General features: G+C 29.2%; 1 protein-coding gene across 1 annotated transcript in view; it reads right to left on the reverse strand.

Moving 5' to 3' along the window:
- LOC136092469 (dual specificity protein phosphatase 22-like) overlaps positions 1-14150 on the reverse strand; it is a 32968-nt gene extending 18818 nt beyond the window's left edge. Inside the window, exons 1-5 of the mRNA XM_065820744.1 lie at positions 14065-14150; positions 13064-13097; positions 12835-12923; positions 1407-1456; positions 1252-1296 (exon numbers count right to left, since the gene is read on the reverse strand). Of these exons, the coding sequence (XP_065676816.1) occupies positions 1252-1296; positions 1407-1456; positions 12835-12923; positions 13064-13097; positions 14065-14085 (239 nt within the window). The 5' untranslated portion in view covers positions 14086-14150. The remainder of the gene's footprint in view (positions 1-1251; positions 1297-1406; positions 1457-12834; positions 12924-13063; positions 13098-14064) is intronic.
- Between the last annotated feature and the right edge of the window lie 424 nt (positions 14151-14574).

Raw genomic sequence — 14574 nt, forward strand, 5'->3', positions numbered from 1 at the left:
TACTTTTATTGCACTTCGTTTTAGATGATTTTGCAAAATGTCTAAATATTTTTCTTTGTCCATATTAGTTTCAATAAATACTAAATCACCAACCCCACCTGCACCCATCGCTCCCCATACCATCACATTTCCGCCACCGTGTTTGACTGTAGGTGTAATATTTTGTTTGTCAAGTGCAGTGCCTGTTTTTCGCCATACATACCTTGCTCCGTCTGATCCGAAAATATTAAATTTTGATTCATCCACAAATACAACTGTGTTCCAAAATTCTTCAGACTTGTTTAAAAACTCATTCACGTAAGCCAATCTTTTAACAACATTCCTTTTTGTTAAGAATGGTTTCTTACGTGAAATTCGTCCTGCGTAGCCTTTCCGGTGCAACAAATTTCTTACAGTTTGGGGATTAACTGTCACATTTAGATCTTTTTTTAAAAGAGCAGTTATTTTTGGAGGCGATGTTTTTGGATCTTTTTTTACCATTCTTTCAATTTTCCTTTCTACTTGCATTGTAAACGCTTTTTTTCGACCTCTTCCAGGCACACTTTCAAATGATTTATTTTTTCTATAACTATTAATTACTGTCTGAATGGTTGCTCGAGGTCTGTCGATCAACTTAGCAATTTCTGCATAACTTTTTCCTTCTTCCTTTAGTTTCACAATTAACATTCTAATTTCAATGGACACTTTTCCTTTCGAAATTTTTGTTTTTTCAGAAATTTTTTTAGCGGTTGCCATTATTTACATCAATATGCGCACTATTTAAGTAACAATGCAATACTAAAGCAAAATATGACAAAAACAGGTCTTATTTACATTACCGAATTAGATGAGTCATGTTTTTGTGAAAGGGTATGATCGTTTTTCTTCTTGTATCTTATTTTTCTTTCATGTATTTGATGTGTGTATGTTTTATTTTTTGATATGTTTTTTTCTTTGACTATGTTTTTTTGTTTTTATTAATTAAATAATTTTTTTTATGAACTTTATTTTTAATATTATTATATATTATAGCAATTACTAATTAATATGTAAATATTAATTATGTTATTTATTATTTGATTGAAATAAAAAGACTTGAATGTTTGGAAATTAACTGTATGTTTTATTTTTTGATGTAGTGTATATATATATATATATATATATATATATATATATATATATATATATATATATATATATATATATATATATATATATATATATATATATAAACCAATTAATTTTAAAAAGTCATAAAAACATAGAAATCACCTCGCCTTATGAATAAAACGAATTGATTCTTTAAAATGTCTTGAACTAAAACATCACAAGAAACAAGAAAGATAACAGTATATTTTTACCCATTTATTCTTATTATTCAATTATAAAATAATTTAAAAAATTTAACAAAATTTAAAAGCACATACATATTTTCATGTGGTCTATCAGCTATTCTTATAAATTTATACTTGATTTTCTAAGAAAAAAAAAAATATATATATTTATTTCATTTTTTAAACTTGTTTTTTAATACATTTAAAAAAAAAAATCAAATTAATAAATAAAGATAAATCAAGAATCAACAAAGATAAATGAAAAATCAATAAATATAACAATAGAAGAAAGGCAAGTAAATAAATACAATAAAGACAATTTTTTTTTTTTAATATCTTCATTTTCAACGAGGCTGCAAGCAATCACTATTAGAGTTAGAAGTTACTGAAAGAGAAAAGATGAAGTTAATAAAGCAAGATAATGATTAACAGACAACTTAAAAGATTGAAAATTATATGAATCAGGAAAAGAAGATAAAGGGAGGAAATTTTAAAGAACTGATGTTCGAGGAAAAAAACTAGAGGAGTGAGAATTTTCGGAGAACTTAGGAACAGTCAAAGTAAAAGGATGAGACCTAATTGAATGACAAGTAACACAAAAATGAATTTTAGTAGATGGCATTAGAGATGCTAGCTCTTTAGAGCAGCCCCCATTATAGTAATTTTAGAAAAGAGAAAGTGAAGCAACATTACAACGATATCACAATTGTTGAAGGTTGGCTGCAAGAGCAGGTCCAACTATGTTTACAATGTATTTTTGCACATTGTCTAAAAGAAAAAGGGCGTTATTCGGAGATCCACTCCAGATATGGCAACAGTATTCCATACAAGGACAGATTTGAGATTTATAGAGATAAAAAGAATAAGAAGTAAAAAAGTTTGATAAAGAGTTGTAACTTTAGCAGATGCTGATTTTGCAATGGATTTGATATATGGTTTCCTAGAAGGATCAGAAGTAAGAGTTAATTATATAAGAGGAAGGGTAGATGACTCATCAAGTTCATTGCTGTTCACAAAAATAGGAAGATCTAGATTGATGTGATAATGATTAGCTGAAAAGAATTAATAACAACTCAAATACAATAGAATAACCTTAAAGATTATTTTCAGGTCTCCTAAAACAAAAAAGAGTTGAGAATCTATCCAATAATTTTAAAAATAAAAATTATTAAAAGAAGAAAAACTGTTTTGAAAAACCAAAACAATCAAGACAAGCATACTTGTTTGGTGAAATATTTATAATCAAGTTTTTCATTAAACAAAAACAATTTAGAAAAATACTAATAATTGTTGATTAACATAATTACAGGGGGTTATGTCAGATAAACAATCAATAAATACATATCTAAAGCCATACTCAGTTATTTCTTGAGATTTAACAGCAGTATTTCAAAATAACTTTTCTAACAACACAGCTCTCCTGTGATCTCTCCTCTACTGTGCAGTTACAAAAATTCAAAGTAAGATAAAATAAAATTCAAAAATTGATAACTGACTCACACGATTCATTATCAAAATTATGATACTTTAAAAAATACCAGACAACAATGTCCTTGACAACAATGTCCTTGTCAATTAGAAGACTGAATAATACAAATAGAAACATTCTAATTTACACATGGGATAACATTAATTTAGTATATTGAATGGCTAATATTGCTAACCAACTGGTATAAAACAGAAGGTCTTGAACCTAAAGAGACTGATGCCGAACACCATTGCAAAATTTAGGAGAAAATATTAATAATATTATGCTCATAGTTTTCTTACTGCACTTAGAGAGAGAAAGCCAGGGGGTCTATACAAAACTATAAACTTAAACTTTTTTACAGCCTGAGAAAAAGTTGGTGTTTCTAAACTTTTGCACGCTACTGTATAATATACATAAATATTAATTATATACATAAACATATTCGATATATATAAGCATACATAATATATAAAATATAAACATATATATATATCCCTTGGAATTAGGATTGACATTGGGCAATGCTGACCTAACTGCTGACCTAAATGCGTTTGAGGTTGGCAAAAAACTGCCAAACTCTTTTCTATTTTTATGGTAATCTTTTTGTGTTAAAGTTTTTTTGTCGACCTTTATTAGTTTGAGTTCGGCAATTTATTGCCGACCACACACACACACACACACATATATACATACATATATATACATACATATATATATACATATATATATATATATATATATATATATATATATATATACATATATATATATATATATATATATATATATATATATATATATATATATATATATATATATATATATATATGAATTTATATTACAAATAATTAATTATATTTAATTACAAGTAAACAGTCACTTCACTTTTTAATGGCTTTATTAAAGCCATTAAAAAGCCTTTGTTTTGAATTGGCTACTTTAGTGATACGTAAGTATAAAAAATATAAAGCAACCATGCCAACGGATATACCACGGATTCCAATATTATTAACAAATCTTTGAAAAATCTTTAGGAAAGCAGGTTAAAAAACAGTCTTTAAATCTTGTGCTTATCTTAAATTTTTGCTAACTTCGAGCAACAAAACAAAACTACCATCAAATAGCTATTTCAAAGTATACCTAGGAGAATGCGAGTGTAAAAATAAATAAATTGGAGAAACAAAAATTAAAATAGCAACAAGAACAAAACAAAACTAAAAAATATATTTGAAGAAAAACGGGAACAATCTGCAATTGGGCATCATAAAAATAAATGCCCATGCAATATAAAATGGGAGCAAGTAAAAATGTTGAAAATAGAATCTAAAAAATTGAAAGAAAAGTTTGTGATACAATTAAAACTCAGTTTCACAAATGCGCACCTAAAAACGGAGGTACGAATTTCGATGATGCAAAATCTAGCAAAAATTTCTTGTATTCATTGATGTTTATATACATATATATATATATATATATATATATATATATATAAAACTATAAATGCACATTTAGCCTGAAATAACTAAGGGTTTGACATGGGGCAGCAATCTTTTCTTTCCTTATTCTTAATTTCTTTTTTTTGAAATTAAAGTGCACATTTTTAGAATAAGAGCGTAAAAATTAGGAGATTGTGCTCTTAGGTATGAATTGTTAGTGTATGTATGTATGAATGTAAAAAAAAAAAAAAAAAAAAATACTTTGACAAGTTGTATTCAAAAAACGTTTAAACTGTCTTCACACAATCAGGTAAAAATATTTAGTTGATTACTTTTAATTGAAGCAGATATATTTACTGATAAACATCAATATGGTTTATAATTAACTGTTCTTACTATAGAAAAAAATTGTAATGCATTTTGGTCTTCATACTCACCATAAAAATAAACAAATAAAATTTTAAAATTTTTTTAAGAAGCAATCAAGTAATTAAACTTAAAAAGACTTTAAAAAAATAATTACAAATGATAATCCCGTGATAAACTTTGTGATAACCAATTTCATCGAAGAAAATATTACTGTTGAGCCAACAAAAAATTACTGTAGTGGCATAACTTGCTGTGTTCAATTATGCTCCAATAAGTCACTCAAAAACGATAACTTATCATTATCGCTTATCCCCAAAAAAAAAGTTAAATAGGCTATCTTTAATTAGTAGAAATAACTTCCATCTTTCTATTTTTTATTGGGTTTAAATTAAAATTAAAATTTTTTTTTTATTGCATTAAAAGCAGTGTAAAAGTTAAAAAAAAAAGAATATCAAATGAAAAATGAAAAAAATTACAACAAAATAAAATCTCACAATTAAAATTTACAGTTAATAGGTTTAAACATAATCAAGCGCAATTTAATTATTTTACTGGCATTGAACTATAACTTTTTTAAAGCTAAAATACTTTAAAGCCAAACAGATTTTAATTACAAAAAAATAGGAAGAGATTGTATAATCAGTTCTGAGTCTGAATTATTTTTAGTATTTAAAAGATTTTGACTTGACCTTTTAGTAGAAGGCATGCTATTAAACTTTGACATCCTCAAGTCACATTAGTAGAATTATAGGGACATGGACTGACTTTTGCATTCTCAAATACGTATGCTACTAATTTAGGCAAAAAAAAAATTGTAAAAGAATCAATGCTAAAATATTTTAAGGAAAAATACAAATTAACAATAGTAACTTTAGATTGCACTTAACTATTTATTAAAATCCCAACAAATCAAGTCTGCAACTTTTGATAATTATAAACATAAAAACAAAGGAAAAGAATTAATCGGAATAACACTACATTGAGCAATAACTTTCGATAAACATTTCATTAAACTAACACTGCTAAATGGAAAAGTACAACTAAGCCTTGAAGATAAAAACTAAATTAGAAAAATTGCTGCTGTATGTATTCATTAGGGTGCTTTGAAAAATTTTAAATCAAGTTTTTTTACCTCCCTGGATGTTTTCCCGTTCTTTTCATCATAAAATACAAGAAAAATCATGCTTTAAGATTTAGAATAATACTTTAAGATTTAGTAACTCATACTTTAGACAAACATAGACACGTAAGCAAGACATAGAAAATCATACTTTATGATTTAAAAACAACTGTAAGTCTTGCCACCACAAGCTCCTGTTTGTACTTTTGGTGTGCATTGTAGAGGCCACATTTGGAGCCCTTTGTTACGGCTTAGGGTTTATTAGTAGTAATGAGGCAATTACTATGGCTATTAAATGGTGTTCTGAAACTTTCTATGTTTTTAGTCAAGCTCTTCAATCTAATTTTAAAATGAATAAAGTACCAAAAACTATAAAACACTAAAAACCATCATCATCACCAAGTTCTCTAAACCTATCATTCACTAATATTCGTGGTCTTTGAAGTAACTTTTCTTCTGTTGAGTCTTATCTCTTGCAAAGTTCACCAGACCTACTTGCTCTTTGTGAGACTAATTTGAGTTCAGCTGTCTCACCTTGCAATTTTAGTGTTGATGGCTATCTTCCTTTAATCCGTAAAGACTCCAATAGTCACATGCTTAGCCTTGGCATTTACATTCGTAAGAATTCATCCATCTGTCATGAAACTAGGTTTAAATCCACAGACCATTCTTTCATGTGCTTTCATTTCGCACTACTTCACTCTATTGCCTTTCTCTTTGTTCTATATCGCTCTCCTTCATCTCAAGACTGCACAGTTTTTGACGTTATTTCTGATCATATTGACCAAGCCCTCTCTCTTTATCCAACAGCTAATATAGTTGTTGTTGGTGACTTTAATGCTCACCACTCTGAATGGCTTGGCTCTAGTGTCAGTGATTCGGCAGGCATTAAAGCCCACAACTTTTGCTTTTCACAATCCTTAACTCAAATAGTCAACTTTCCAACTCGCTATCCAGACAACCCGAATCATTTGCCTTCTCTACTCGACTTATATCTTGTTTCTTATCCTAGTCAGTGCTCAGTTTCTCCACATTCACCCTTAGGTGCTTCTGATCACAGTTTGATCTTTCTAAAATTTATATCTCATTCTTCTTCATCACCTGAACCCCCCTATTATCGTATCGTATATAACTACAGTAAAGCTGACTGGGATTCTTTCCGTGATTCTCTTCGTGATGGCCCTTGGGTAGAAACCTTTTGTCTTCCTGTCAACAAATGTGCTTCTTGCATCACTTCATGGATTCAGGCTGGCATGGAATCTTTTGTTCCCTCTTGATGATTCCAGGTCAAGCTTCACTCTCCTCCATGGTTTTCCTCACACTGTGCTGCTGCGATTGCCAATCCAAACCGCTACTTCCATATTAATCAGCAAAACAATTTTCCAGAAAACAGACGTCTGTTTATTACTGCTAGAAACCATTGTAAAAAGGTTTTGTCTAAAGCCAAAGCCCGCTATTCTCAGGTCATGAAATCTCATATCTCATCTAAAAAATTAGGCTCTCGTGACTTCTGGAGAGTCTTTAATAGTATTAATAATAAGGGCAAATCTTTAATTCCACCTCTCTTGTATGATTCAGACTTTGTCACCTCACCTAAAGACAAAGCTGAACTGTTTGCTAAAAACTTTTCATCAATATCATCTCTTGATTCCACTAGTTGCGTTCTACCTGATATTGCCAACAAACAGGTTGATCCAATGCTTGACATTCGTATCACTCCAGCTTCTGTATCTAAAGTGATTTCCTGCCTAGACTCTTCTACAGCTTGTGGCCCAGACAACATACCTGTTATTGTCTTACAGAAGTGTTCTCCGGAGCTGTCGTCTATACTCTCAAAACTATTCAACAAGTGCTTATCAGAGTCTTGTTTTCCAGCCTGCTGGAAAGTGGCATCTGTTGTCCCTATTTTCAAAAATTCTGGAGAGCGATCTGATTCGTCTAACTACCGTCCCATTAGTCTTCTTCCTATCATAAGCAAGGTTTTTGAATCTTTAATTAACAAACACTTAATTTCTCATCTTGAATCTAATAACCTTCTTTCTGACCATCAATATGGATTTCGATCTTCTCGTTCTACAGCTGATTTGCTAACAGTAATAACTGATAGGTTTTATTGTGCATTAGATAAAGGCGGAGAGGTTAAGACCATCGCTCTTGACATTTCAAAAGCTTTTGATAAAGTTTGGCATACTGGTCTTCTCCATAAGCTTTCTTCTTATGGTGTATCTGGCAATATCTTTAAGATTATTGAATCCTTCCTTTCCAATTGTAGTTTGAAAATTGTCCTTGATGGACAGCACTCTTCAAGGTTCTATCCTTGGCCCTATACTCTTTTTAATTTACATTAACAATCTTCCAAATATTCTCACATCTAAGGTGGCATTGTTTGTTGATGATACTACCATTTATTCTAGTCGTGAAAAGAAACCAACACTCTATGATTGCTTGGAGGGGGCATTTGAGCTTGAAAAGGATCTCACTTCTGGTTCAGCATGGGGCTCACAGTGGCTGGTGAACTGCAATACAGATATAATACACTTTCTTACTTGGGATTCTATTCTCTATCTCTATAAATCTCAAATCCAGCCTTGTATGGAATACTGTTGCCATATCTGGGGCGGATCTTCTAATGATGCCCTTTCTCTTTTAGACAAGGTGCAAAAACCCATTGTAAACATAGTTGGACCTGCTCTAGCAGCCAACCTCCAACCATTGTCACATCCTCATAATGTTGCTTCTCTTTCTCTTTTCTATAAATACTATAATGGGCACTGCTCTAAAGAGCTAGCGTCTCTTGTGCCATCTACTAAAATTCATTCTTGTGTTACTCATCATTCAATTAAGTCTAATCCTTTTTCTGTGACTGCTCCTAAGTGCTCCAAAAACGCTTGTTCATCTAGTTTTTTTCCTCGAACATCAGCTCTTTGGAATTCGCTTCCTTCATCATGCTTTCCTGATTCATATAATTTGCAATCCCATAAGTCGTCCATCAATCGTTATCTTGCTCTACAATCTTCATTTTTACTCTTCAAGTAACTTCCAACTTTAATTAGCGGTTGCTTGCAGCCTTGTTAGAAGCGAAGATGTTTAAAAAAAAAGCAAAAAAATAAAAAAGAAAGGAAATGTTTTTTCTATTATTTAACATTGAGAGTACTACGAAAAAAATTGTAACATTGAAAATATAACAAAATTTTTTTTAATTTAGAAAAACTGTTGATATGTTCATTTAAACGATGAACATAATAAAAAAAGTTCAGTAAGGTTATTTTATAAGATTTAAATATGCTAAATTAGTACTGATGTCTCTAAGAAAAAAAACAGCTTTTAAATGTTTCCCAGGGTTGTTTTTTTTAAATCTGGTACTTTATGTCTGTGTTTTTCAATAACCTGTAACAAATATTGTTTCTGTATTTCATCTTTAGTTAAAGTGTTTTCAAAATCTGTGATGAGTTTTATGGCTCTTTCAGCAAGATCATTAACAACTTTTGCATGATGAATAAACGTAACTGCTTCTTGAAAATCACTGCTTGTTTCCCACTGCGCTGGCGGCAAGTGTAACCAGGCAGTTTCAATTCCGAGGAGCCAAGATTTCTTGCTAATCAAATGTACTAATATTGTGGATGAAACCAACTGTGGAAAAACTGGTACTCCTTTATCCAGTAGGATGTCTTTCTTTACTTTAATAAGTTGTCTGGCTATTTGTTTCTTTTCCAATTTTGGCACCAAACTTGAAAAAAGAGAAAACTAGTAGTTTCTTCGGTCAGATACCAGATACCTGTTCAGTGCAAGAATGTCGCTTCACCAACCTCTGGGTCAGTTTTCTTTAACATATGAAGATCATGGTAGAACTGGAGATCATTTGATGGTGCATAGGCTGCAAAAGAGGTGGCTAACCACGCCTTTACGTAGAAGAGTGCATTAAATATGCAAATACAACGCAGTTTCTCCATTTTATCTTGATCATAATTCAGCTGGTCACCAAAGGCATACATCTTAGCACTATATATAATAGTTGTCATCCAGTGGGAATGATGGTTTGCACCAGGTTTTAGCCAGTGCACCCCACAAAGAGGCATTTCTCCCAAAAGTATTAGCATGAGTTCTGCACATTCTCTGTAATCATCATGAGGAAAGCTGTCACCACCAGCTGAAGTCAACATTTGTCGCAAAAAATTAACAACTTTATCTTTCTGCTGTTTAAGACGACTATCAGTGATATGTAAAATTTTAAATTTTGATTGATCTTCAATGGTTTCCCAAGATTTCTTAAATTCTATGAACTCAGGAGTGTCAGGACTGGATGCCAGACAGAACATAAAGTTCTTTCCATTACATGATGTCAACAAGCAAAATAGAAAACTTCTTGTCTAGCAATGATTCCAACTGTACGCATGCACCATTTTTCCACCCAGAATTTGATGCTGCGGTAACAAAAACTAGTCCAACAATTGACTGTTCTACCCTCCACTGAACCACAAGAGAATGGCTGGTGTTAGCCATAGTTGCACCAGTTCCATCAGAGATTACTGGAACCCCAAGTAATTAACCTTCTTTACAGTTTGGAATCCTAGCTATAAGAAGACCTAGCCGTTCAGCATCCTCTGGAACAATTTTTCCATCCAATGTAATGTAACATACTTTGTGGAAACAAATGTAGTTTCAGTCTCATCCCCGCATTTTATTCCGCTGCTTGTTTTTGATAAAGTCACACACTGCAAATCAGCACCACTCCCTGAAATTATAGCTGGCATGAAAGCTGTTCTTTTACCAGCTGATAAATTTTCTGCCATTGCTGAAATTTTTTCACTTTTAAATGGATTGCATGGAAGAGCCAGTGTAATTACTCTGTTTTTATCAGGTTGGATGTTTTTTGGTTTTGTAGCAGATTTAGGTCGGTTTACAAAATCTTCATCTTCAGAATTGTCTGAATGGCATGTAACTATAACACTAGAGTCATCTGCAGATTGCAAGTCTACTTCAGGGCTTATAGTTTCAGGATTTTTGCTTGTTGTTGTGGCTGAAAAAAAAATTTTTTTTTTTTCTTTAACTATTCTTCTTGTCATTTCAATTCTCTCTCTCTGTATTTTCTGTGTAACTTTCCTTTTTATGCTCGGTCTTCTGATCCCAAAATAACTCGCTTCTGATCTCTAACTACCATAAGAAATTTAATATCTTATTTTTTCTGCTCACTATCACAATCAGTTTCTATTCTGTTTTGAGCATCTTAGTGAGCAATATAAAAATAATTTTTCAGATCATCAATAAACAGTTTTTCTTAAACTTCATTAGATTGACATCCTTTCTTCTTTTGAAGTGTTCTATAAGCATCATACAAGTCCAAAATTCTTGCTTTAACCTTGTCTTTGCATTGAATTGCATTTCCAGCTTTATCCCATTGACTTTGAATTTCTGCAATAACTGTGTTTGCTATAGCACCATTATAGTTGAAATGTTTTGCATGTTTCATAGGTCCATCATTTATAAAGAAAAAGAAAAGCAGGACATCTCCCTTTGATGGAATTCTTGATGGTAACAATTGAGCTAATGGTTTTCTAATAACCAGATATTAATGTCTTTTCTTAAAACCAGTCTATCCATAATTGGGTTAAAACGATGAGTAGCATCCAAGTAAAAAAATACTTTAATACTTTAAATTTAGTTTCATCTAACATCTTTGATAATCTTTGATAATTTACCTTAAAATAAAAATAAATGATAGAATTAAAGAGATTTTAAGAAAGATTATAAAAATATATCATTAAAGATAATATACATATTAAAATATTAATTATTAATTAAATATTATCATTTATATGCTTTATTTATAAATTATTTATTTTTATTCATTTATTAATTTATATTATATTCATATTATAATTATTTTGTATCATTTATGTAATTATTGCCAAAAATTCATGTCAAATTTACGTAACGTACATAAACGTAACATATCATAAGTTTACGCAAAAAAAATTTCAAACTATTAATTTTTTTGGCAGTTGGTAGCAAGGCTTAAACACTTTTTAAACTTGAAATTTGTTTACTTATTCTAAAATAGATAAAAGGAATGCAAAAATCAACAGGGAGCAAGATTTTGAGAGAAAAAAAATTTACACTCTACATTTCTAGAGCACCCTAGTATTCATGTAAAAAGAGAAATACAGCAAATAAAGAACTATCAAATTTAGAAAAAAAAATTTTAAAATTTATTTTTTAATATCTGAATATAAAATCTTTTACTAAATTTTACTTTGAGCATAAACTCAAAGTAAAATTTAGTTAATTTAGGTAAAATAGTTTTTTTCCAGTGATTTTCAGATATTTAATTTTCTCAATAAAAATATCTTTCAATAAAAAATATAAAATCTAAAGCTGCAATCTCTAATAATGCTGTAACACCTTAACAATGTAGCTATAACTAAATCTTTTTTCTGAATAAGTATATTTTGTTTATGTCTGTATTCCTTGATATAAAAAGGCGCATTTGTGAGTTGTTTGAATCTTTTTCAGAATCATTTTTCATAAAAAACATTAGAAAGTTTAATTGCCTGTGAATTTTTGTTTTCAGCAAGAACATGCCATTGATGCAATACTTCTATGTATGTTTTATCGAATGGAACAGAAGTTATATTTAATTGTTTATGTTAATTTAATTGAAACAATACAGCAGCAATATGTTTGCAGCATGCTTCTATATCAGCATTACAATTACATTTAGCATATAGAAAATTCCTTCTTTTTGACAACGCATATATAAATAAGGTGCTAATTTTTTTCATTGACTTAAGGTTTAACAACAAAACTTTTAACAATATTCTTTTTAAATAGCTAATACCCAGAGGTTTTATGTTTTAATGCACCTCTAGGTCCAAAAATTACAGAAATATCATCTATAATTAAGTATTTATGTAATTTTAATTGACTTATATTTAAGTGCAAAGAAAAACATCTTAATCATGAATACAAAAATTTCAGTGAAAAAAAACCCATTTCGGTGAATACAAAAACCATAATGCATTGCAGTTATTTCTTATAGAGGAAACAGCCAATTGCAAGACACTAGAGAAATCATTTATTTAGAAAAAAACTTTTTTAAGCTAAAATAATTTTTTAGTGAAATAGTACCTTGAATACAGGTTTTGGTTGGGGGTAGTCAAGAATAGATAATATGTGTGTAATATTGTTAGCAGAGATTTGTTCAAAATCTTTTGAGTCTAAAGTATTTAATACAAATTAATAACTTAATGGCTTACATCAACAACAACAACAAAAAACTCAAAGCAACAAACAGTATCAAAAAAAAAACAATGCATAAGAAATAAAACAACTAAGCAACAGATAAAAAAAAAATAACCTTTTAAACTGCCAATGTACAATCCAGGAAGAATCTGAAAAAAAATTAATGAAAAAGAAACAATATAAAAAAACCACAAAAAAAAAATTAAGAAATCTCTTGAGTTTTTTTATTCATTCAGAAACTTCCAAGAAACTTTTAAATAATAAAACAAAGTAAATCTATGTCTCTGTTAAAAGTGCTTTTTTTTTTCCAGTTAATTATTCATATCAGTTAAGAATTATACAGCCATGGATAAAATAATTTAATTTAAAAAAATAAATTATTTATGTAGTAATTGTCACACACACACACACACACACACATATGTATGTATATATATATACATAAATAAAATAAATATTCATAAAATAATATATATAATAGTTAACATAATTTAATATAATAATAGAATAATAGATTGGTATTATGGAAAACAGTTAGAACCACACAAGTAAAGAACCAAGCAAATCAAATTAATGCATATACTTTTTTTGGTTTAAATTGACATCTTAATTTATTTTGTACACTTTAGGTTTTAAAATGCTGACTTTATTCCATATAGATTTTTTTCTGAAAAAGAAACAAAACAATTTTTTTTATTTTTTTTAATCTTTCTCATCTTTGTCTGAAAAACTGTCTGGATTTATATGTATGTGCGTGTGTTTGTATATATATATATATATATATATATATATATATATATATATATATATATATATATATATATATATATATATATATATATATATATATATATCCTTTAGTTTTTAACTTAAGTCCAATTTAAATACCAACTTAAATCCAGACATATGTGTGCATGTTACAAAAAATAAATTAATCAAAAAAAAATTAATTCTAAAATTAATTTTTGGTATTAATTTTATCAAATAAGGAAATTTCTACATGTTTATCCAAAGAACCAAAGATTTGAAAAAACAAGTAGAATTGGTCAAAATGAGATGTAGAGAAAAGGGTGTCAGAAAGAGAAGAGGAGGTCAAAAAAAAAAAAAAAAATTTACCTTATTCATACTATTCCCCATTTGCAAAAAAATTATTATTTATAACTATTACTTTTCATCCTAAAGAAAATATTCCAAAATAAAGTATTTCAAAAATAAATAAAACAACACTTATGCTAACTAATAACTGCTAACTATATTATGTTATGCTACATAAAAATATTTTACTGAAATGTCATAACTCATTAAAAAAAAGAAAAAAATCAAAAACCTTGACCCAATAACCAATCATAACTAGATCTTTTATTATTCTGCATTCCATATATGAACTTTTATATTGACTTTTTATTCTAATTTTCAGGAAAGTATGAATTGTTTGAATGAAACAATGTCTCATCCACTACCTTTATTTAGGGAATTACCAGGGCCCTACTATTACCAGAAAATAAAAAAGCAGATCTTGTTCTCAAAAGGATAAGACAAGGTTTTAATAGAAACATCATAAAAACATATATAATATTAAAAATATTTAAAGCACAAAATTTAAAAACATTAGCTTCAGTGTCATTC

The sequence above is a fragment of the Hydra vulgaris genome, chromosome 15, assembly GCF_038396675.1.
Source record: "Hydra vulgaris chromosome 15, alternate assembly HydraT2T_AEP".
NCBI classification, from domain to species: Eukaryota; Metazoa; Cnidaria; class Hydrozoa; order Anthoathecata; family Hydridae; genus Hydra; species Hydra vulgaris.